We start from the raw sequence: 25,772 nt of genomic DNA, 5'->3' as shown, positions 1-25,772 counted from the left end.
TCCTTGGAGAAACCCGTGACAAACCGCAGGTGTAATTTTATTAAAGATGCTATTTATAGAATGTAATCATAAAGGTGTCGGATCCTCCACTGGTTGCTCTCCACCACCCTGATTGCATGGAGGATAAGGACCCCATTAATCCCTCAAGAATACTACCACCTCACTGCTCCGACTGTTCCGACACCTTTCCAGGTGAATTGGTATTTGGTCGTTAAACTGGTATATTATATAATATATATACTACTATAATCACTACTATATAGTTGCTTTTATTATATACGAGCTAGTTCTACCCCTGGTTATTCTCTGTTAAGTGGTTTTAGTCGGAGCTCCCGGATCTCCCGGGTGGTTAAAGCACGCGCTAAATACGAGGCCACTATCAGTCCCTCCCTCTCTAGTGTGCAGGGTATTTAACCTGGGTTCTTTGCCACTTCTGTGGAAATTTGGTTTTACGTTTCTTGTTGTCGTGTTTTATTGGTAACGTGGTCAGTAGTCACTGGTCGCTGGTCAGGGCCCGACTTATGTTCACTAGGCAACCAATCCAAAAGAATGATATCAATTGATACCACAATCAGACTCGCTATCTTGGGTAAGTTAAGTATTCAAGCAGCGACAAATATCCCAGACTGAGCCAACTCCTTTAGATTATGAACACCTTTGATAACATAATATTTGGAATGTATCAGGCTTGTCCGCCGTGGCTAAACCAGTCGGCGGCAGCCCGAAACCTGCCGGCGGCGGCGGCGTACGCCGGCGTGAGATCAACCCTAAAAGAAACACATTTGGTCTATTATCGTGCTTTTTTTTTATGACAATTTGAGTAAATTTGAGCTGTGCAAAAATTTGATTTTAATTTGATTTATTTATTTATCTTATTTTTCAATCTGAAATTGAATTTTGAGTGAAACTTTCAGATGGTCATACGGAAAAATTCGATTTTACATGATTCACGCCACGCCGTCGTACGCCGGGGGTGGTACCGGCGGCGTGGTCAAATTGACCGGCGGCGGCGTAGTGCGTACAAGCCTGGAATGTATTACCTAACAATATGTTATTTCTTAATTAATAGATGGATTACTGCGGGCGCATGGGTCATCCTGTGTAATTATAGCTCCTTTTATTGTATACTCTGCTGTTGGACGAGGTGTCAGGCGTGTAGTTTATAAAGTTTATAATAATACTAAGAAGTAAAGATTGTTACGGGGATTATCTGCTCGATACATTAAAATCATGAAACTCATCTTTTTAGAAGTATCTTTGACATCTTAATCGATAAAATTGATATCCTTGATCTCTCAGTCAATATGAGTGATTTATAGTGAGTCTTCTCTGTATCTTCACTTAAAACAACCAATTTTTAGTTTTTGCCACATGGGAACTTATAGATTGTTCTAGAAGGGCTCCCGACAGAGTTCCAGCCAACTTGAGTTCCAGCCAACTTGAAGCGATGTATTTTCGAGCGCTAATTCCGAAACACCCCACATTATCTGCTTATTTAAGTAGGTACTGCACAAATCACTACCACTGTGAGATTATGACTTAGGAAACTTCCGCCCTTGAGTCCTCCGCCCTCGCGACTTCCGCCCTCGCGCCTTTCACCCTCTTGAACGATTCCCCTTGAATTGTAATATCACATCTGTTAAATTGAGCAGTACTTCCTTACTATTTATTTATCTACAGACATGTAGTTTGATATAATATGTTACAGACGGAATTGCTTATAAAATATTATAGTATTCGAACTACTGCTCTGTCAAATTTCAAATTTGACAAGAATTTGATAACTTGTCGAGTAAGTAGTTAGGCTTATAATCAATACTGTCGCTCTTTGAGCAAGTGACTAGAAGGTTTTATAGGTAAACGTTTTGGTATCATTTGATAAATGTTCAACGTGGGATCAAGTTCTCCAACCTGATTGGGTTTAAAATGTCTTATTTCTGCTAGTTCTACGATGAGGGGGAGCCCATGGTGCCACCTTCGTCTTGGGAGTAAAAGACATTGATTGGGTTTCAATTTTCTTATTTCCTATTTCAAGCCTTCGGCTTTAATATTTCCCAAGTTTCCTCAGAATACCAACCTTTAAGTTAGCGGATGCATTACTCAGGGTGTATGCAGTCACAATCCCCAGATCCTCTCTACAAACGCATAATATAACGTGACATTATGCCCTTATAAGGACATATCACGTGACATGATGCCCTTTTAAGGACATATCACGTGACATGAAAAACCACGACGATATTTGCTAGCGGTTATTATCCACTATGGTTTAGTTATTGACTATTAAAAATACCGTCAAGCCCAAATAATCAGTCAGCCAAACCTTCCAGCGAAAAATCGCGGTGAATTAGCGTCTTACCTCAGCTATAGGAGTGGTGGGACTTGTCTCTCCGCTAATCTCCTCTGTATTCTGAATCTCACTCTGTGTTCCATCTCGTGAGTCGCTCTCTATTTCATCTCCTGGTTTAAAATTATTCACTGTTACTGTTAGTGTAATTTAAAAACTTTCTTTTCCATTTTATGATAAGTATTCAGGTCAGATCTTGTGTAAAATCCGGATTGGAATATTATTCACGAGTCGCATAGTTGAAATGTTTTCTAGGGTAAATTTATATTGATCCAGTTTGATGCGACAATGAAAAGGTTCTTATCGGGAAAGGAATTATTCAACGTTTCAATGTGAAAACATCGTATTAATGATATAGAACATTCAAAAATTTAAATCATCTTCTTTTACAAGCTCTAAAACATCACGATCTGAAGGCAATAATGACATCATAATAATTATTGTTATTATTATGCTCATAATAATAATATTTTTATTATTATTATGCTTTTGGACACGAAGGGAAACACACAACGAAAGGCTTGAAATCTTCGTAAAACTATATCATAAGAGCCTCAAATTATTTGTTATATAGTAGTGTTGAAAGTATTAAAACCGTCATTATTGTTATCAGCACTAACCAATAGTTGAGGTAGGGTTGGTTGTAGGTGTAACCAGTAGTTCTCCGTTTTCAATATCAACTATCTCCAGAGACATACCGGTTCCTGGAACAGTCTGAAAAAGTAATGGTTACTATTGGTTACTATTGGTTACTATTGGTTACTATTGGTTACTATTGGTTACTAGTAACCACTCAACTATCTCCAGAGACATACCGGTTCCTGGAACAGTCTGAAAAAGTAATGTTACTATCGTTGGCCTTTATAGCTCAGTCACTGATTGCCCGATTGAGGTATAACTTACTATCACCACTCATTCGAGGAATATGTTTATTTTTTTGGGAGGATATTCAGATATTCAGGCTCCACCTTAGCATTATCATACTGTATAATCCGTTTAGCAGAATAATTTGACAGCGTCAATTCGCTGTTCGGTTCGCATTTTCAAATTATTGGGATTTTCGATTTATAAACTTGAACGATATTAAACAGAATAATTTAACAGCGCGAGCTTCAACTAAACCATCCCCGTCGGTACCAGAATTGTACACAGTTCAAATCATTTATGTTAATGAGGGATTTTACTCCTGTTAATTCACTGGTTCGCATTTTCAAATTATGCGGATTTTCGATTTACAACCTTTGAACGATATTAAACAGGATAATTTAACAGCGTCAACTAAACCAACCCCCCAGTATTAGGATTATAGTTCCAATCATTTACGGTAACAAGGGGATTGAATGTTCGCATTTTCAAATTCCAGGGATTAAATACCTAAAGCCACGTCATTTCGATTTATAACCTTTTACTTGGGATTGATCTAACCAGCTTTCTTATTAATTTCGAACAGTTTACCACTTTATGACTAAAAGCTAAAATTAGAATAAAATATCATTAAAGATGGAGTCCAGCTTTCATCTGAACTTAATGTTTAATGATCATTACGTGCCTCACCTGTTTGCAGTCCAATTGGGTTTTTTGTTACTATTGGTCACTAGTGGTTACTACTGGTTACTATTAGTTACTATTGGTTAATATTGGTTACTAGTAACCACTCACCTGGAAGTTCAAGTCAAGTTGTAGCCCAGGTATTGGAGTTTCAGGTCTCTCACAGTACAAGGGACTGTCCAGCCTCAAAAACAGCCTGAAAAAAAAAACATAATTTTTAAAAAACATCATTGTTAAAGAACACCATTTACTTTATTTTAAAATTAGTTATGTTTATGTTTCATAACGCTATTTATATTTTATTTATGTTATATAATTTATGATTATGTTTAGTTCCACTATACCATGTGATCCATTATCATTTCTAGTCAGTTATGCATGAAATGAAAATTTTCTTGGGCAACTCTGCAAGGTCCATACAACCAAAAACAATTTCAAGCCCAAGAATTCAGACTGGGAAAATTATTTATTGGCCAAAAACTGATTTGAACACGCGCATACCAAATTTTTCTAACCTTAATTATATAATAGAAACATGTCAGAGACATTTAGATGCGTTTAATCTGACTTATAAAACAAAAGTTAATAAAACAAAAGTTAATAAAACAAAAGTTAAATTTGTTACCAATTATTCAATCAATACATATCATAAACTCTAATATCTATACCACACAGCAAAATGGATGTCTTAATTTTAAACTATAATTTCGTTGAAACTAATAATCTAAAAGTTTGAAGTTGAATTGTAATTAAGTATGAAATGCCACCTCATCATAGTTAAGGTAAAAGATTATTATAAAATTGAGAAGATTGATCTATTTATTGTTATAACTTAAAATTCAAAATTCTAGCAAGTGCTATTTGACAGTTGGTTACTGCAATGAACACATTTATAGTAAGTTATAATAAATTAAAATTTGCCCTAAACGCTTCCTTTTATTCCTTTTATGAAGACATTAAACTGTCGAAACTGGATTAATAATCTAGTACCCAACACCTAACGCCCTAACGGTAATGAATGATGAATATATACTGAACATCGGAACAAATTTAATTCGAAATCAAATTTGCCATAATCGTAAATTTAATCAATAGTTCGACGAACTCTTGGTGCAATTTCGGGACATAGACAGTCACCTATGATATCGTATTTGAAAGGGTGTAACACGCGGGTAATCAGTTTTAGCGGGACCAGTTGACTTCGTCAGTTGCCTTCTGAGTGATTTAAATTCCGACGAATCTCTCCACTTATTAAAGGCTTGTGCAAATGGGTACAGGTGTTCTACGTCACGTTAAAATTCCGTCGTAAAGTACTGACCCACACAGTGTGGCATTTCTCTTGAGTGCCGTGCCCTTGTGAGGGATTATTACTATCTTTATTATATTATATTTTTAAGATTAAAATTGGTCATTAGAATCACCCTCTCGGTTTTACAATCAAACGTTATTCTACCGGATTTAAAGGTCTATGAGATCCCTAAATCCCTAAATTCAGGTGATATGATCGACCTGTTTGACAAGTTCGGCTAGACATATATAACATCACATCTCCGCACACAATCCTCGCTTGGTTCGGCTAGACTTAAAACGTTTAATCTTAAAAGTTGAGTCACTTTATGTTGTTTGTACCTATCTGTCAGATTGTTAGATATTACAGAGAGAAATAAATATTCCCTCTGTGATATACTGTATATTTAAAAGGCAGTAGTTGGTGTCATAGTGAGCAGCAAGACAGCAATATTTAAGTGTTGTCCCTTATTTTGATATTGTAACTATATAATTATAAACACCTAAACCATGAATAATAATAATAAATTGAATTATAAACACTGCTTTTAAGTTGTAAAACTTTTACTCAGCTGCAGCGTGAGAACAACTAGAAGAGAACAAACTGAGATAAGTGCCACAAAAACTCTATCCTAATTTAACAGCATTCCCAGCAATACACGATATATTAATATAACTCAGTAACCCAGAGTCTCGAGTTCATGAATAAAGTTTTTCCAAATCATGAGTTGATAAACTGAACAGATAAGTCTTGAGGGCCGATTTGAAGCTGTTATGTCAGATATTTGGAAAACGATAACAGGAAACGATGTAACAGTGTCGATATATTTTAATGTTGCCATGGGGTGGCAAGTCCCCATACATCGTGGTCCGATAGTTTCATTGCGCCTTAATACAGGGTGTACCACAGAAAATGTGAATTTTTTGAGAAATGATACAAAATATTATGAAGGAGCAGTTGCTAAAAACTTAATATATCAAATCACCTTTAAATACAAAGTAATGTTTTGATTTTATTAGCAATTCTAACTTTGTTCTTGTGATTTGATTGGTAATTCTAACTTTGTTCTTGTGATTTTTTTGGTAATTCTAACTTTTTGATTTTATATTACGGATTGATACGCAACATTACCCGCTAACCTGTTGACATTAAATCTATAATACTAAAGAAATCGTCGCACTTAACCCTGACTACTGTCACGGCATTCTAACACAACAGCATAGCTTCCTTGTCTAGGAGGTATACAAGATCTACGGTACTGCTAAACCCTCCACTGGAGCCCCCCCCCCCCCCCCCCCCCTCCACTGCTTTAAAACACCACTACTTTGACTTCTAAATCATCTTAATTAAACTAATCATGGCTCGTACCCGATTTGTTGTCATTTATTAGGAATGCCTGACAGACTGTTTAATCAAAACCATACTTCTATGTAAATTAGAAAGTGTGGTTATGATTAAAATAAGTCGTTGCCTCCCTAAACTTGACCTTTGCACTCAGCAGGGCTCAGCATGGTTCCTAACCAATTTTATTCTAGACAGAAAATTACAGACTCTTTGATCAAAATATTGCCAGATTTTATCGAATTTACTAGATATCGGATATAGAAATTGAATTGAAAGGTTCACAAATTTAATATATAAATCAAGAGGCTTGCATATAATGAACATATTGACATGGGTGCAGAGTTGAGTCTGTACGGAACCTAGTAGTTTCAGTTCCTTGTTTAACTTGCCGTACAGCAAGGACATCCACTACTTTAGCCCTGCTTTGTGTTGCCTATGATCGTATAATACAAACCTCAGAATTGAGCTCCAAATGCACTTGGCCACAAGATTGTAACTCTATTAATTATTTCTCTAGAAGACTTGAGTAGCTGCTACCCCTCATGATTAATCACAATCACCGCTGTAGTCAACTCTTACTTGACTCTTACAAAGTAATCAGTAGATAAGATCAGTGAAAATTCACAGAGCTAAACCGGAGATCACGCCACAATCTGGATATCAGGCAACAATCTGGAGATCACCCTCGTAGTGATGATGAACCCAGCAACTCGTCTAGTAATAAACACGTACGTTTTCTGCAGTGCAGTACCATGCTCGTAATTAATCATGAAATTCATCAGTAACAGGACAGTTATGTGTTCTTTTCTGCCGTAAATCTGGTTTTATCACCGACGAGAGATGGGAGACAATCAGTAGATAGGATGAGCTCAGGAACAAACCCCCACCTCGTAGCAAACCTGATGAGCCAGGTCCTAGAAGGAGCATTGAAATGATCGGAGAGAATCGGGAAAATCGCTGATAAGCTCATCTCAATCAAGTAGTAGATTGCAGGGTGGTGAGTAGGAAGTGATGGGATAGAGCTACAAAGGAGGTGTCTTCTGATTGGTTGGTTTGTGTCACGTGGTGTGTATTCTGTGTTCTGATTGGTTGGTTTCGTGTTCCTCGGGCTCTGATTGGCTGTTGTTTGTGTGACGGTGGCGTGTTTCTATCAGTCAGTAATTAATGAATCGAGAAATCTTCATCTTGATCAGGTGGGTTGGTTAATTTTCAACAGTAAAATCTTTGCATAAACTTTTAAAATGCATTTCACAAGTTTAAGCTCAGTTTGGGAGTTGTGTCGAGTGTCTAGCAGCAATTATTATCTGGTAACTCAGGTATTTGAATAATAAATATGCAGTGAAATCAATCTTGAGATGAGTTGTAATGCGAAGAAGACGCAAGTTTTCTCAAAACATTGTGCAGGTTATGTGAAACAATAATGTGCTATTTCATGTTCGTCTACTGACTTCTACTGCAAACCAATATTTTGCAGTTTCGGTTGCAGGTGTTTTAGATCAGCTGGTGTTATAGATCAGGTGTTATAAATCAGAATAATAATATGAAGAAGATTCCCACCAATAAACGCCCAGGTTCCACCCGTATCCTTTGTATTGGGTACTGTTGAGAACAACAGGTATTTATATAGTTATATATAAACTTATAAACAAAAATTCATTAGAACTTTAGAACTGTTGATATGATATTGCCCAATAATATATTTGGTTTTTTTTTTGTTTTGTTGGCGAGCGAATATGAAGCCTGTTGATAGGATGTTGCCCAATAATATATTTCACGGTTTAGTTTTTGTTTTGTTGGCGAGCGAATATGAAACCTGTTGATAGGATGTTGCCCAATAATATATTTCACGGTTTAGTTTTTGTTTTGTTGGCGAGCGAATATGAAGCCTGTTGATATGATGTTGCCCAATAATATATTTGGTTTTGTTTTTGTTTTGTTGGCGAGCGAATATGAAGCCTGTTGATATGATGTTGCCCAATAATATATTTGGTTTTGTTTTGTTTTGTTGGCGAGCGAATATGAAGCCTGTTGATAGGATGTTGCCCAATAATATATTTCACGGTTTAGTTTTTGTTTTGTTGGCGAGCGAATATGAAGCCTGTTGATAGGATGTTGCCCAATAATATATGTGGTATAGTTTTTGTTTTGTTGGTAAGCGAATATGCAGGATTGCCGGACTCCCGAGCAAGGTCCTACAATATGGGACACACGCGGCGAGCAACACAATTATTTGTTGCTAATCCAAACTGTTGATACCAAGATATAGGGCATAGTTATATCATTTTCAGCAGGCATTTTAGTCAACAGAGTGGGCCAGAAAAAACTCAATTTGTACAGTTTTTAGCAACTGCTCCTTCATAATATTATGTATCATTTCTCAAAAAAGTCACCAAATTACATCGTGGAATCTTTTTGCTGATCCAGCACCACAAAAACCCGAATTTGGGTTTTTTTTAGTGAGGATTTAAGCTCATTGGTAAATTGATAAACAGTTCGTCGTGAGCTCGTGACATGGTGCAGTGCGCACCGTTTATACAGGTTTATATAATTTTATACAGGTTTATACAGGTATATATAATATAAGTTTAAAATTTCATGAATTTTATTGCATATTTTAAAGTTTTAACTGTGCTACGCTAAGGTTAAATACTATTTGTCTGCTCTGATAACTGTTTCAGGTCACGTTGCGTTCATTTTGTGCCACTCTACAATATCAAGCTGACGTTGTTTTGACAAGTTTTTACTTTTTATGGTACTATCCTTACTAAGGTAAATACGTTTCAGCCACAATAACCATTATTTATATAGACATTACTCAGTAAAATTATTTATAGGCATTACTCAGAGAAACCGTCGTCTGAAGCAAAGAGCTTTTTAGGTGATCAGTGGTTGGTTAATATTATAAGATACCCATATAAGGGCTTTAAGTCAGCAACATAATTAATGGCGGATCAATTATGTGGCGGTGAATGAACCTAGCCAGAAACATTTAGTCTTAAGAAGTTGAAGTGACTCCAGATATTTCCATATAATGCGTGTTAGCAGTAATAAAGGATACATATTTGATAGACATGTATTTAAATGTTTAAATGAATTTACTGCTTTAACGGCAAAAGGCTGGTTAATGTAATTCACCACGTTACAAGATCAACTGAATATCCTTTGCTTAAAGATTAAAGATTAAAGCCATGTTTTAGCATCTTAAAGCTTTCAATGTGTAGTAAGAAAGGTGTTTTTTGTAAGCTGGCATTTAAACCATGTTACTTATTAAATAATCTTATTAAGATCCATCTTTGTTTCAAATACTCCTTTCTGATGGATTAAAATAAATTGCAGCTTATGAAATAAGCTGGGAGCTTTGTCCTCTTTAATCCGTACTACATCGATCTAACCGTTTAGTACACTGAGTTAAAAGCTTTTTATCCTTTTACTAATTTTACTAGTTACATTTACAACTACTACTGAGCTATTTGTCAGTATAACAGGATTAAGGATTTAGAGATCAAACTGTTTAGCTGTATTTAAACATTTAACGCTAGTATTGGCGAGCGTCTGAGACCTTTGACGTCTGTCAACTTCTTTGAAATAGTAATGAGGTAATGCGCTATTTCATAATATGTTTGTACAGACCCCCCCTCCCCCGGTACTGGATACATTTTGAGCGCGAAGAGCCCCTAAAAATTACCTCTTGTATGGTGCTCAGCTTGTTTTAAGTTGTAATCTAACCAAAGCAAAGGTTGATACCACAATTCAATCAAAATAGTTGCTATATTGACAACAGTTAACCGCAGTATTTACGATAGCTGCAGCATGCACCGGGGCCTGGCCATCATATCAATTATCTATCATATCATTAATCGTTGATTGCCTTAAACCATACATAATAATATCATCAATAAAATCATGTTTTGAAGAAATAAAATCTTTATTCAAATGAATCAAGAATTGATACTCAATTGTGTCACTGACTAGTAACAGTGTCTTCAGTATTGTACATTGTACAGTTAATAAACTATACATACCGTTATTATAAATATTGAGATTATTTTTGTGAAAAGATTACTATGGATATTCATATATTTATTATATTTGAACTGTATTTGAACCGTATGCTATGAGCCTAAAAAGAGAGAGAGCACTATCCTAAATAAGTAAATAACAAAGCGAATTGAGTGCGCTATATGATATTATAATTCGAGAGTATATCCAATCAAATCACAGGCAGACACCTTGCAGAAAGTCCGACAACGTGGCTTTATTTTCTTATATATTTTTCTTCTCTTACGGTTCATTGTATTTTCAAATCATATTTCATTTTATTTCCCCATATTTTTATGATACGTTTATTCTATTTCCAACGCACGCCACTATCGTAGCTATTGATCAAACTCTACGACAATTCCAATAAAAATTTGTCTTAATGTTGACATTGGCTTTGCAGGGGTCCATTTCGATATTGAATCGTTTTTCTCATCAAAAAGGCAAAAACCCACAATTTGTTGCTAAAATAATCTCCCTCCCATTTTGACTCTTCAGTTCATGATACTAACAGTAACTTAAAGTAACTTACAGTAACTTAAAGTAACTTACAGTAACTTACAGTAACTTACAGTAACTTACAGTAACTTACAGTAACTTAAAGTAACTTACAGTAACTTACAGTAACTTACAGTAACTTACAGTAACTTACAGTAACTTAAAGTAACTTACAATAACTTACAGTAACTTACAGTAACTTACAGTAACTTACAGTAACTTAAAGTAACTTACAGTAACTTTATACACTCACCTCAGTTGATCAGGGTAGAGTCTGTGACGAGCCAGAACTTCAAACACGCTTACAACACGCACGTGGGCGCTGTGCGCAGGATCTGAAGGGAGTAGAAGTTTTTAACATACAGGTAGTGAGACTGTAAACGTGCACGTGGGCACTTTGCGCGGATCTGAAGATCATAGTTGTTTTTAATCTAATATGTAACAGGTCAAGCAGAACGTACGCTACTATTGGTACTTCAACGTGAAAATGTACACGTGCTCATTATATCCCTTCCACTGTCTCAATTGCAACATGAAACGATAATTATTTCAAAACATGACCATTTCTATCAGTGGCGTAACGAAAGGCCCTGCTGACCCCGCTGTGCAGGGGGGCGCCGTCTTAGGGGGGCGCCAAATCGTCGTTTGAATGTGGGACAATTTCGAAAACTTAACTAAAGTACTAGCAAAACTGCGCGTTTTGCTCTAGATACACACTTTTTTAGAGATTTTACTGGCGTATTCTTTAAAATCACCTAATTTGTTCAATTTTAGGGAGGGGCACTAAAAGGGGAGGGGGCGCCAACAGGGGGGGCGCATTTTTCGGCAGGGGGGCGCCAACAGGCAACGTTACGCCACTGATTTCTATCACAATAACTTTATATTAATTGACGCATGAGAGCATGAAGACGAATCATAAACCATCAGGGAGCAGTATGATTGGTCTGTGATCAATGGTACTGTGGCAAAACCCCTACGAAATGATACCCCATAAGAACGCTTCATTCTGTTCAGAAATTATAACTTATAATAAGGTTGATACATGTTTGATTATAATGATGTATATTGCAATAAAATGATTATATCAGCATCATACTCGCCCCAGCATCATACTCGCCCCACTGAGACTGTCACTGATCAGTGATCACGTGACACTGAGACTGACACTGGTTAGTGGTTACCCACGTGACTTAAAGTGGACACTGCCACGGTCAACAGGGAGTGGCCCTAAATCAGAGACAGAACAGTTACCAGTATGATATCTATCATTTTCATAGCTTTATAAAAAAGCGCACGTAACTTCATGATAAGTGTGACAGGTGACTGCGTAATATGTATTATTTAAGATAACCTTTGAATTCCTATTATCTTATTATTAGCAGCTAGAATTGTAAAACCTGATTTACCAACAAACAAGGATACTTTTAAGGGAGTAATAGTAAGCCCTCGCCGGTGTCTGCACGTTGGTAATGGTAACGCCCATTTTTGTATAGACATTTAAAATCGCCTAAACATGCCCAAACCTGTTTGTGCTCCATTCGTGACTACTAGTCTCAATTTCCTATTATATCTTTAAAAGTTGAAAGCTTTAAAGATTGGGAACATGGGAACATGGTAGTTGCAGTATTGAAGGACCGGTCAACTGGAAGGGCAGTTTAGCTAAAAGGGCTTTAACTTTAAGCTGTATAGCTATAGTCAGACCTAGCAATACTTCAAGAACAGTTTACAGTTCAAAATATCTAGAATCGTTTTGTTGTTTTTGGTTCTTCTCGGCTTGATAACTGAGCTTATTACTCCCAATAAGCTGCAGTGACAGAGAAATGTTTCTCATTTCATCGTAAACTATTTTATTTGGCAATTTTCCATTGACCAAATTGGTAAACCTCACAGTTGACTCGAATGATCGGGAAATCGTAATTGAGGAATGTGTGGTGAACTTGGAATTTCAGTTCTCTCCTGATTATTATGTATATAATATAATAGTTCTTAGATTGATAACAAAATTGCATAAATTTCTTCATACTCCAGATCCTCTGGCTAGACAGATATTAAAATTTAATTAATTTGTCAGGAGCGCCGTATGTGGTGCTCGTAATGCTCGTCAAATTAAAAGTGTAAATTGCCTGATAACGCACTTGGACATTAATATAATATTTAATATACAATATGTTGGCTCTGCTGTGGTCTTGCTACGTGAATATATTATATATAATATATAACTAATATATTATATTAGTTTGTTTTATCTTTATATAATATATATTATACGGTTTTTCAAGATTGATTTACAAGATTTACGAAGATTTCAAGCCTCGTATTGGGTGTTTCCCTTTGTGCTCAAAGGCAACATAATATAATAATAGTTACAACAATGGAGTTGCACTTGAGGAGATTAATTTTGGTTACTGTAAGCTCTGCAGCATTTATTGTTATTTCTGAATAAAAAAGAAACAGTTCTTCGTGATGTTCAGTCACTATTATATAGGCATAGTTCCAGTGTAATGCTTCTTTAAAATAAGCTAATTTATAGACTATTTTTTGGCTCACATATTACTTTATAAGACGTACATATAAATGGGATAGGTTTGCTTTAAAGGCATTTATCAGTTACTATCTGAGTATGATTGTTTTCTACTAGGTCGCTCTTTATTCCCATAAATCCTTAGTAACCTATAGTAACCTATAGTAACCTATAGTAACCTATAGTAACCTATAGTAACCTATAGTAACCTATAGTAACCTATAGTAACCTATAGTAACCTATAGTAACCTATAGTAACCTATAGTAACCTATAGTAACAAGCACCCTCGTCTGGTGTTCGAAATATATTACTGCAGCAACGTATTTTACAGTTCTTCAACCTGTGACCGACCTAATAAAATTACGTCCCAGACGTAATCATCTGAACACAGCCCCAGTGTCTACCACTGAATTTAACATATTGGAAAGTGCAATTTATTACCCCAATTCATCCCATCATTCATTATATTAGAAAGTGCAATTCATCTCAAGATTCAGCATATTGAAAAATGCAATTTCTCACCAAATTCACCTCTCTCTGTCGATCCGAAGAAAGACACGTGACAATGAAAACTTCAGGACCGAAACGATGTAAGAGAGACAGTATGTGACCTAGAGAATTTGACCTAGAGATGGCTGGGGACTATATTACCCCGTAGTAATATGATGGTCCTCAAACTGCGCTTCTCCAATCGTCACGTCCGAGTAATAAACTCAATTTTTCTCATACCACGGATCTTGTACTATCAGTACGATATACTCATTCATCAATTCAAGCATTCAAAATGGGGTAGAGTTTCCATCGACTTGCGAATCGAGAGTAAAGCTTCAATTATTTCACGACTTAACTATATCATGTTGAGCGTCTGGGCTGGTGTGTACTATGATTATATTGCTTTGAATTTGTATGTATATTGAATTATATTGTATTTCAGTACTATGTAACCAGGCGGCAAATTTGAAATGGGTTATGATGGGGTCCGCGGTAGTCCCCACGCATAGTATCATGTCCTTGTTTTACTGACTACTTCAATGAAGATCGTACATATGAAGATAACTTCGTTATCTGACATTGTTTCTGGTTTTCGATTGGTTGCTTTAGAAAGCTGACAGTCACTGAGTCACTGTCAAACAATATCAATCACTTCCCCACCCACCATCAATTAATCAATAGAGCATGAGCATCAAATTGTTATCACATCATATACGATATCAGTTGTAAATATCAGTAGGATATCAGTAGTAAAGTAACGATATCAGTTGTAAATATCAGTAGGATATCAGAAGTAAATATCAGTTTGAGTTTATTTGAGACTGACCTGTAAATACGTGGGAAAAGAGGGTGAGCAGAGATGTTAGGAACTTGGTGTCAGAGAGCAGTTGCAGGTTGTGGGGCAGCAGTGTCATCTGTAACACCCACTCACAAACTGTTTTTAATATCTCGTCCTGAAATTGTGGTTTCATGAGAAACAGTATTAAGCTGTAAGTGAGAATTTTCAACTCGTAAAGTTTTAAATAGTTTTTTAAGTATTTTAAGTATAACTTATAATTCATATAGCTTAACAAGATGGCTAGGCTAGAATCTAATTCTCGTAGTTTAACAAATATGCTTAATATAAATTGTAATATTTAACTAGTATATGATTTAGGCTAGACATAAAGAAAGGCTAGCTTTCTTCGGAATTCAATATAACTATATAATATCACGATCAGTTTAGTGGTTTATATTAATTTTAGGACTGAACGTTTAAACTGTTTGATTGATCTAGTACAGTTAAAGAATTTCTTGTTATTACTTTGAACGAGGTCCCTTCTACAGACTACTAACCTTAAATACTTCCTTGCACTAAAAATATAAATTTTAGTTTTAGTATTGAGGCTACCCACTGACTCTAAGGAAATAGCTCTGATATCGAATCAAATGAACGTACTTCATGTTTACTAAAAGGTAAACATTACCATACCAATAGTACAGAGATTCTTAAGAAGGTAGCTTTAATATCCAATCAGATGTTTCAAGCGTACTTAAACTCTTAAAGGTAAACACAAACATATTATTGAATACCACAGATTCCTAGACAATAGCCCAGAGAACGCGGTGGAGCCCGCGGTAGAAGCAATTAGCTGAATTGGTAGTACTTTTATTTTGGAATTCAACTTAGAGATCCATTCAAGTAATGACGTGAAAGTTTAGTTAGTTAGCTACAACAGGACCTTGCAGTACCTTACATCCGGTCCCACAGTATCGCTCAGCTGATGATAGTTAGGTAGTTTCAATGTCTGGGCTATTATCGTTTACTCCTGGGTCTTCATTAAAGGGGGTTTATCATTTTTTCAGAAACTACAATGATGTTTTGATATTTAGTTATTTGCTAGGAAAAGATTAGACTTGGGTGCAGGATATAACAAATTTGAAATCAGCACTTCCGACGAGTACCAGAGTCTCGAGCCTGGCTCAGCACGGAACTCGTTCCTCTTGATGCTTGATGTTTGAGGAGTATTGGATCGCATCCTTTTTGGCACGCTTTTCTAAGTTATTTCTAGTGATGATTGGGTGAAATTTTCGTTTCAAAGTTAACTATTAACTGATTGGGTTGTTAATTATTTTCCCATTAAAGGAAAAGTCCAAATTGGGTGAAGTTGTCCGGTAGCCGTGACACCACGTGACGTCACGCCAGTATTATCGAAATGTTTGAAGCCCCAAAAGATTATAATTAAAAGTACGTGGTGCGTCATTTATTAAAAGATGATTTATTAATCAGAATTCTTTATGAGAGAGCAATAGTTGAGGTAAATTTTCACTAAACAGTTGCAAAGTGTCATACAGTGGTCCCTGTTGGTTAGAATTTATCAAACGTTTCACTCATTTACCACCGCTGCAGTAAACAGTAAACGGTTAATGACATATTTCCCCAGACATATCTCCCCAGAATAGTTGCTGTAACGAACCATCAATAATACTGCACACCTTCGGATTTAAACACGACTTCACAAGCCAGACAGAACCCATCATTAATTCCTCACAATTTGCAATCGCGTTGCCTTGAGACAAATTATATTTATAATGACATAACGGGTTCTCCAGTTCCTGCATATTACATAAAGACACCATAAAGAGAGCATTTTATGCTTTGCTGGACACCTGCTAAGCAGCTGTTGTTTGCTCTCCGCCAATCAAAACTGTAATCACATTTATTCTTATTTATAATAATATTATGAGCCACTTGGGTGGCATTTATAATGTGCTTAAACCGTTTTTATCTATATGTATTATCCAACCCATTGTTTATTGTTTAACTGTCCCATTCGGAATAGATAACCGAGAAATAGAGATTGTTTGCTTTTTTAGTTGTATTAACCTGGATTCTGAAAGAACCACCACTATTCTTGATACCAATTAAAAGTTCTTTGAATTTTAGCGTTAATGAAATAACACATTAAAAGAGGATGAACCGGACAAACAGTGGCCTGATAGTTTCTACTGCAGTGCTCTCGGACGAGGAGCTCATCTTCAAGAAGATCATGCAGACCAGAGCTATGGGCATCCTTATACCAATCTTCATTCTTACAGGTACTACCCGTTATACTTGGTATATTTTGTTATTTACTGCTATTTAAACTATTAAAGGGTCTGAACTTGTAGGCGCGCGCATTGCTATGGTAACTGAACGCGAATAATCTCAAATTCAAATAATCACCATGGTAACAGCTTCCACGTGACAGGTTTATGTTGTGTGGCGTGTAACGTGCTGATATGGAAATTCTACTTCCAGAAGAGGGATAATCTCATGCACTACCTCTACCTTCTTCTAGCTACTTCTGATATCTCTAGGTGAGAAGATAGGGGGAGGGGTGATACACTGAACCAGGATAGCTTAAGAAATGTTTTTTAACACTGGATGAAGTGAATCAGGAAAATATTGGTTGAAGGAATTTCTATGTTCTGACGTCTCATGACTCCAGAGTCCCAGCTCTCCAAGTGTTAAAATACCTTGTAACCACTAAATGTGTTGGGCATTTTCTAACAGCTCATGCTTTCTAGATAACCAGCTCTGGGTTCGGACTTGATATAACTATGATTATAATTATAAGTGGGTTTAGCCGGGAAGACGCAGAAATTGAAACGCCTGCATGGTATGTGAACGCACTGGTTACAGATAAACGCCTGCTAAGTGTAGTATTTTCATGCTTGGTGACATTACAATCACACTGAGGTTTAAATTGCCAACTTATTTCTGGCAATTTTCGATTCTGTCGGTTCTTACATCCTATGGTTTAGAGTTTAGACCCAAATCTAACTTTAACACTATCAATATTACCCAAACACGGACCATACCCCTTACCCAACGTACAAATCAATGGAAAGGGGTTAACCCTAGAACTACGCGAATCAAACTGGTTAGACTATCCATCATAGTTCGTACAACTAACCACCTTAACAATTACTTATCTATCAGTTAATTAACCAATTATCCAATAAAATTAACCGTATTATTTCTTCAGCGGGATATCTGCAATCCTACACGCTCTGGTTTGGATCTTCTTCGTTACAGGGAGGAAGAACATGGGAGATTACTGTACTATACTCGCCTTCTTCATTACAGGTTCGACTTTTATTCTTTACAATTTTTATTTTTATTTTTAAAATACTAATTTATCATTTACGTAATTCCGTTTTATAAGTACTATGTTATATATTACTTATAATTCATATGTTATTAACTCCTCTTAAACAGTAGGGTCTATAATACGAAGGAGAATAATGTAATAATTCTTCAATTAATAAAATAGTGCAACTTTTGATGCTATTGAAATTAGTCAGAGTAAGGTTGCTCCCACAGTGTGAACAATGTAGATTTTAATCTAAGGTACATTATAAAAGTGATCATATTAAAGTGGAGCTCAAAGCTGTCAAATATCAACCCTGAAAATAAGCTGATTCAAACCAACCAACCCTAATAATATCTCTATATTTGACACGTGTGTGTGTGTGTGTGTGTGTGTGTGTGTTATACCCTAATATGGTGTCTTACAGGGGTGTCAGCGCGAGTTTCAGCATGGTTACAGCTACTGTTATCCTTAACGAGAACTCTAGTTATCTTAGTCCCTACATCAAGGTACGTAATTATAACTAAACGAGTAACCTGGAGGAACCCATTTTAAATATAACCTTTTCCTAATACACCGCCTTCAGGTTGGTGTAAAGTAGCCGAGCAATTAAGATTATTTCCCTAACATGGATGCTTATCTTCAGGTTGATGTTAAACTGTTAAAGTCCGCAGTCACAACTCTAATCTCTAGGTTGATGTTAAAGTCCGCAGTAACAACTCTAATCTACAGGTTGATGTTAAAGTCCGCAGTAACAACTCTAATCTCCAGGTTGATGTTAAAGTCCGCAGTAACAACTCTAATCTAAATATAACCTTTTCCTAATACACCGCCTTCAGGTTGGTGTAAAGTAGCCGAGCAATTAAGATTATTTCCCTAACATGGATGCTTATCTTCAGGTTGATGTTAAAGTCCGCAGTCACAACTCTAATCTCTAGGTTGATGTTAAAGTCCGCAGTAACAACTCTAATCTCCAGGTTGATGTTAAAGTCCGCAGTAACAACTCTAATCTCTAGGTTGATGTTAAAGTCCGCAGTAACAACTCTAATCTACAGGTTGATGTTAAAGTCCGTAGTAACAACTCTAATCTACAGGTTGATGTTAATTGTTAAAGTCCGTAGTAACAACTCTAATCTACAGGTTGATGTTAAAGTCCGTAGTAACAACTCTAATCTACAGGTTGATGTTAAAGTCCACAGTAACAACTCTAATCTCCAGGTTGATGTTAAAGTCCGCAGTAACAACTCTAATCTCCAGGTTGATGTTAAAGTCCGCAGTAACAACTCTAATCTACAGGTTGATGTTAAAGTCCGCAGTAACAACTCTAATCTCCAGGTTGATGTTAAAGTCCGCAGTAACAACTCTAATCTCCAGGTTGATGTTAAAGTCCGTAGTAACAGCTCTTTCCTTGGTGGTGCTAACCGGTTGGAGCTGTCTAGCAGTGTTTGACCTGTACAACACAATTCCACTACGGCAAGACTACTCCTACCTAGTGTTCTACCAATACCTCCTCTTCCTACCTGCTGTAGGACAGGGCCTCTTCGACTACCTCTTTATGTCCGGGTTAGTCATGTTGGTCACGTGAGGGTCACGTGTTAGTCATGTTGGTCACGTCATGTTGCTTAATCATCCGCGCATTTATACTCATTATATTATAGAAAACTGTATTGACAACTTGTTGATTATCAAACAACACTGGAACCAAGATTAAACAGCACAAGATTCCACACTAAACTAAGCTTCACACTAAACTAAGCTCCACAGTCCACACTAAAATAAGCTCCACACTAAACTAAGCTCCACACTAAAATAAGCTCCACACTAAACTAAGCTCCACAGTCCACACTAAAATAAGCTCCACACTAAACTAAGCTCCACACTAAAATAAGCTCCACACTAAACTAAGCTCCACACTAAACTAATCTCCACACTAAACTAATCTCCACACTAAAATAAGCTCCACACTAAACTAAGCTCCACACTAAACTAATCTCCACACTAAACTAAGCTCCACACTAAACTAAGCTCCACACTAAACTAAGCTCCACACTAAAATAAGCTCCACACTAAACTAAGCTCCACACTAAAATAAGCTCCACACTAAACTAAGCTCCACACTAAACTAAGCTCCACACTAAACTAAGCTCCACACTAAACTAATCTCCACACTAAACTAAGCTCCACACTAAACTAAGCTCCACAGTCCACACTAAACTAAGCTTCACACTAAACTAAGCTCCACAGTCCACACTAAAATAAGCTCCACACTAAACTAAGCTCCACACTAAACTAAGCTCCACACTAAACTAAGCTCCACACTAAACTAATCTCCACACTAAACTAAGGTCCCTCCCAGACTGTACATGGACCTGACTCCCTCCCACTATCTGATCACCTGGATAATGCTCCCGTTTGCTGTTCCTGTACTACTGGTCGTGGGTTGCTCTATTGTTCAGGTGCTGGAACTGTTCCGGAGACAGAGACTCAGAACCAGCCTCGCTATTAATACTAACAGGTTACTATAGCAACACTACCATATAAGGTAATGTATCAACAGCAGCCTCGCTATTAATACTAACAGGTTACTATAGCAACACTACCATATAAGGTAATGTATAAACAGCAGCCTCGCTATTAATACTAACAGGTTACTATAGCAACACTACCATATAAGGTAACGTATAAACAGCAGCCTCGCTATTAATACTAACAGGTTACTATAGCAACACTACCATATAAGGTAACGTATAAACAGCAGCCTCGCTATTAATACTAACAGGTTACTATAGCAACACTACCATATAAGGTAACGTATAAACAGCAGCCTCGCTATTAATACTAACAGGTTACTATAGCAACACTACCATATAAGGTAACGTATAAACAGCAGCCTCGCTATTAATACTAACAGGTTACTATAGCAACACTACCATATAAGGTAACGTATAAACAGCAGCCTCGCTATTAATACTAACAGGTTACTATAGCAACACTACCATATAAGGTAACGTATAAACAGCAGCCTCGCTATTAATACTAACAGGTTACTATAGCAACACTACCATATAAGGTAACGTATAAACAGCAGCCTCGCTATTAATACTAACAGGTTACTATAGCAACACTACCATATAAGGTAATGTATAAACAGCAGCCTCGCTATTAATACTAACAGGTTACTATAGCAACACTACCATATAAGGTAACGTATAAACAGCAGCCTCGCTATTAATACTAACAGGTTACTATAGCAACACTACCATATAAGGTAATGTATAAACAGCAGCCTCGCTATTAATACTAACAGGTTACTATAGCAACACTACCATATAAGGTAATGTATCAACAGCAGCCTCGCTATTAATACTAACAGGTTACTATAGCAACACTACCATATAAGGTAACGTATAAACAGCAGCCTCGCTATTAATACTAACAGGTTACTATAGCAACACTACCATATAAGGTAATGTATCAACAGCAGCCTCGCTATTAATACTAACAGGTTACTATAGCAACACTACCATATAAGGTAATGTATCAACAGCAGCCTCGCTATTAATACTAACAGGTTACTATAGCAACACTACCATATAAGGTAACGTATAAACAGCAGCCTCGCTATTAATACTAACAGGTTACTATAGCAACACTACCATATAAGGTAATGTATAAACAGCAGCCTCGCTATTAATACGAACAGGTTACTATAGCAACACTACCATATAAGGTAATGTATAAACAGCAGCCTCGCTATTATCGTATTAACACAAATAGGTTCACTTAAAGATTTAACGTCTTAAACCCTTCACTTTCTCTATTTTTTAATCAACAACAGCCAAGTTCTATGCCATAATCCCCATTAAAAAGCTTCCATTTCGTATTTTAACCCTGCCCCTCCCCAGGATAAACCTGCGAATAACAGGAACAGTTCTGCGACTAACAATTATATTCGCGGTCTTCAACACGCCCTTCTTCATCCTGTTTGCGGTGTACTACTGGCACTACGTACTGTCCGGTACCAGTATCCTAGTACCCTACATCTGTGGCACCATGTTACCCATCCTGAACTCCTGTATAAACCCCATTGTGCTGATCAGTAGGGGGCAGGGACTGAGGAAGTACACTAAGGCGGTGTGTAGGAGAGTGTCCGGGTACACGGGCCGGAATAAGGACCCGGTTATTGAGCTGACCAAGATGGCTGAGAGTTGCAGTAGGTTGCGAGGCAACTCTAGTGTTGCTATGTCTCAAAATTAGGTGATTCTAGTCTCGCTGTGTCTCAAAATTAGGTGACTCTAGTGTTGCTATGTCTCAAAATTAGGTGATTTTAGTCTTGCTTTGTCTCAACTCTCAAAATATAATACTACTTTCGCCTCGGTGGTACATCCTTCTATAATCAATTATATCCTGCTAATTTTAGCAAGTCTGTTTTAATTGTAGCTGTTAACTATTAACTAGACTCGTTAATTATTGTGTTTTTAACTTTATGTTATATTCTGTAAACCCGAGTTTTATTTCCTGATTCTCCGCGAGTAGGGGTGTGGACTCCCTGAGACTACTTCCAAATAACCACAAGAATGTTAAAATGCAAAGTTTGTCATATTATATTCGATATTGATTAATTATAATATTACAAAAGTAGAGCACAACACCTTGTCTTAGTTTTAGCAGGGAGGTGTCTAACCAATCATATCACAGCTGTTGTCACGTATCTAACACGTGACAGGTTTCATCATACCACGTGGCCTCACCTCCCTAACAGTATATTTTAGAGTAAATAAAACTAACCGATTGAGAAAGTCTTGTTAGAACCAATATGGAAGTGAGGACTCTGGGGTAGATAATACACCTGGGACATAACAACAACGTTAATATCATTATAGGACACATAACTACATAGCTATAAAAACATGTATTATTTTATCAAATAAACTGATTTGAATTTAGGTTTAAAACTTGCTGACTACATTACTACGATGACATAACTATGACATAACTATGACATAACTATAATGACATAACTATGACATAACTATGACATAACCATGACATAACTATGACATAACTATGACATAACTATGACATAACTATGACATAACTATGACATAACTATGACATAACTATGACATAACTATGACATAACTATGACATAACTATGACATAACTATGACATAACTATGACATAACTATGACATAACTATGACATAACTATGACATAACTATGACGTCACTATGATATCACGTGACCACTAACCTATCATAATACTCCATCTTGTCCACAAGTTCAGTGTGTTTAGAAACTAGAACAGTGTCATTAGACAGGTCACGTGATGAGGGGCCGCACAGTTCCGGTTCCAGATCCAGAGCTAGTCCCATTAGAAACTTGAAGAGCTGGGAAGAGGGGGCGCGGGCTATTATCATAAATGGGCATCACGTGGGGTGGCTATTACCATATATGGGCATCACGTAGGGTGGCTATTACCATATATGGGCATCACGTGGGGAATTGTTAATGGGATACTGAACTTAACATGTTGGTTACAAGTAATGATTTGCTAAAAAAAGCTGATTTGAAATCATTATAAAATATGTGATTAAATGCGAAATGTCGAAATGTGCGTAAAAAGTATTACCGTGATTATGTTCTCTTGACAAGGAGAGTTGCTATGGAAACAGGGTAACAATTCCAGAGATTTGGTAAGCGAACTGTATTCGACCTATCAAAAATGTACAAATCATGGGTTGAGTTAAATCTTCACTAAAAAATAAAATCGATTTAGAAACTTAAATACAAATATACAGAACTATAAATTATAACAGCGAGCAAATATTATGTTATATCGGGAACAGCATAACAGTTAATTCCCGGACATTTCCCGGACATTTCCCGGATAATTCCCGGATAGTTCCCCGAATAATACCTGGGTTTCAAAGTAGTGAATGTTAGAAGGACTATTGTGCAGGGCTGACTGTAAGAGTTTTATAACCTTTCCTACTATAGGCATGTAGTTCTCATCTGGGGATAGTGTGGTTAGACGAGGGAATAGTGTGGTGGTTAAATTATAAAATGTTAATTATGTTGATAAATTAAGAAATAAAATAATACATTTTTCTCAAACTTTCAACTTTTAACGCACCAAAAATCAAGTCATCATTCTAGAGAGTTTCAGATAACAAAATTCGCACAGATGTTAAAATTAGATATAACCCTATCTAGCTCACCTGCAATCTGTCCAGCACTAATGATGAGGTTAGAGATAACCAGAAACCCATCAGGAGCCTGGTAATAATATCAGAATATTACCATATATGGGCATGTAAAGTGATAAGACATTACCATATATGGGCATGTAAAGTGATCAGAATACTACCATATATATATGGGCACAGGGCATGTGAGGAGATCTAGCTGATAAAGTAGCTCAAGTATCGGATTTAACTAACTGACTATGGGGATAATTAACAATACTATATATTAATGCTTTTCATTCATACAAGTGAAAACAAATTCTTCTTGTAGTGCATCCTGGGTTTGGACAGGATATGCCCGTTTTATATATTTTATGGACATCAATGTGATCAGAATATTACCATATATGGGCAAATGAAGTGATCAGAATATTACCATATATGGGCACCAATGTGATGGAGTGTACCTGGAATCTGTGCTGGGAGGGAGGGAAGGAGAGGAACAATTCAGATAAACAGTCCAGGATGTCGAGTTTTAGTTCTGAGTTATCAAGGTTCTCGTGCATCATACGGAGTAGTGCTCTCACATCGTCCTGATCCTCTGATGCTACCTGGGATATTACCATATATAGTCATCACGTGGGTGGATATTACCATATATAGTCATCACGTGGGGATTGGGAAATAAGACTAGAATCTGCTGGAAAACAGCAGAATATCAGAAATACACGCAAGGGGTCTCCTCACTACATGAATCAAAGTAAAATAAAGTATGTACTTACGTAGGTAGAGAGAGTTTTAATAACTAGCAGAACGTATGCTCTAAACGCAGGAACGTGTAGCATGTCGTACAGGAAGTCGCGACCTTGTAGTTCCAAATAACTGAAATGTATAGGGTTTTAGACTTCCTTTAGAGCTAGCGTTATCGGTTCTTTGAAGATGAAAAGTCTCTTTTAATGACAATTATTTTTCTCGCATGCCGAAAATTAATGATTGTATTCAAATGTTATCTCAAGTGTATTGAAATAATCATAGTTGTTTATAGTAAAATATGACCAGTACGAAACTGACAGAACCAACTTATCACTTTTATACTACCAAATATGGTCAACAGGTGTTATCTTACTTCTGATAAGCTTCCGGGCAGTTGTCTAGTAAGGTATTCAATGTGGTCATCAGCATTATAAGGTAATTATCATCTAACTTCTCGTCGTCTGTAGAATCAAAATATAAAGCACTGACGCTATAATTTCAGTCTTGAAACTTAACTTGTCTACTTTTAAGTCAATACATTTCTCAATGAACGTCCAACTCTTTAAGATTTAAAACCCACTTAGCTTCTTAAAGTATGTCGGTTATTAAGTTTTATTACAAGAGGTAAATGTAACTAA

At 36.6% G+C, this 25,772-nt stretch overlaps 2 protein-coding genes across 2 annotated transcripts in view; both read right to left on the bottom strand.

Moving 5' to 3' along the window:
• Positions 1 to 2,926, bottom strand: part of LOC134824336 (BMP-binding endothelial regulator protein-like) — a 68,936-nt gene extending 66,010 nt beyond the window's left edge. The window contains exon 1 of the mRNA XM_063836215.1: positions 2,901 to 2,926. The gene's annotated coding sequence lies outside the window, so the exon portion shown is untranslated. The remainder of the gene's footprint in view (positions 1 to 2,900) is intronic.
• LOC134824334 (WD repeat and FYVE domain-containing protein 3-like) overlaps positions 1 to 25,772 on the bottom strand; it is a 73,846-nt gene that overhangs the window by 39,330 nt on the left and 8,744 nt on the right. Inside the window, exons 15-27 of the mRNA XM_063836209.1 lie at positions 25,508 to 25,595; positions 25,164 to 25,263; positions 24,849 to 24,992; positions 24,415 to 24,472; positions 24,114 to 24,208; positions 23,826 to 23,909; positions 23,447 to 23,583; positions 22,981 to 23,041; positions 14,904 to 15,030; positions 11,317 to 11,398; positions 4,007 to 4,091; positions 2,968 to 3,061; positions 2,360 to 2,460 (exon numbers count right to left, since the gene is read on the bottom strand). Of these exons, the coding sequence (XP_063692279.1) occupies positions 2,360 to 2,460; positions 2,968 to 3,061; positions 4,007 to 4,091; positions 11,317 to 11,398; positions 14,904 to 15,030; positions 22,981 to 23,041; positions 23,447 to 23,583; positions 23,826 to 23,909; positions 24,114 to 24,208; positions 24,415 to 24,472; positions 24,849 to 24,992; positions 25,164 to 25,263; positions 25,508 to 25,595 (1,256 nt within the window). The remainder of the gene's footprint in view (positions 1 to 2,359; positions 2,461 to 2,967; positions 3,062 to 4,006; positions 4,092 to 11,316; positions 11,399 to 14,903; positions 15,031 to 22,980; positions 23,042 to 23,446; positions 23,584 to 23,825; positions 23,910 to 24,113; positions 24,209 to 24,414; positions 24,473 to 24,848; positions 24,993 to 25,163; positions 25,264 to 25,507; positions 25,596 to 25,772) is intronic.

Source organism: Bolinopsis microptera, chromosome 12 (genome assembly GCF_026151205.1).
Source record: "Bolinopsis microptera isolate Bmic1 chromosome 12, MBARI_Bmic_1.0, whole genome shotgun sequence".
Lineage (NCBI taxonomy): Eukaryota > Metazoa > Ctenophora > Tentaculata > Lobata > Bolinopsidae > Bolinopsis > Bolinopsis microptera.
The sequence above is the reverse complement of the archived record's forward strand: the minus strand, read 5'-3'. Positions and strand labels throughout refer to the sequence as shown.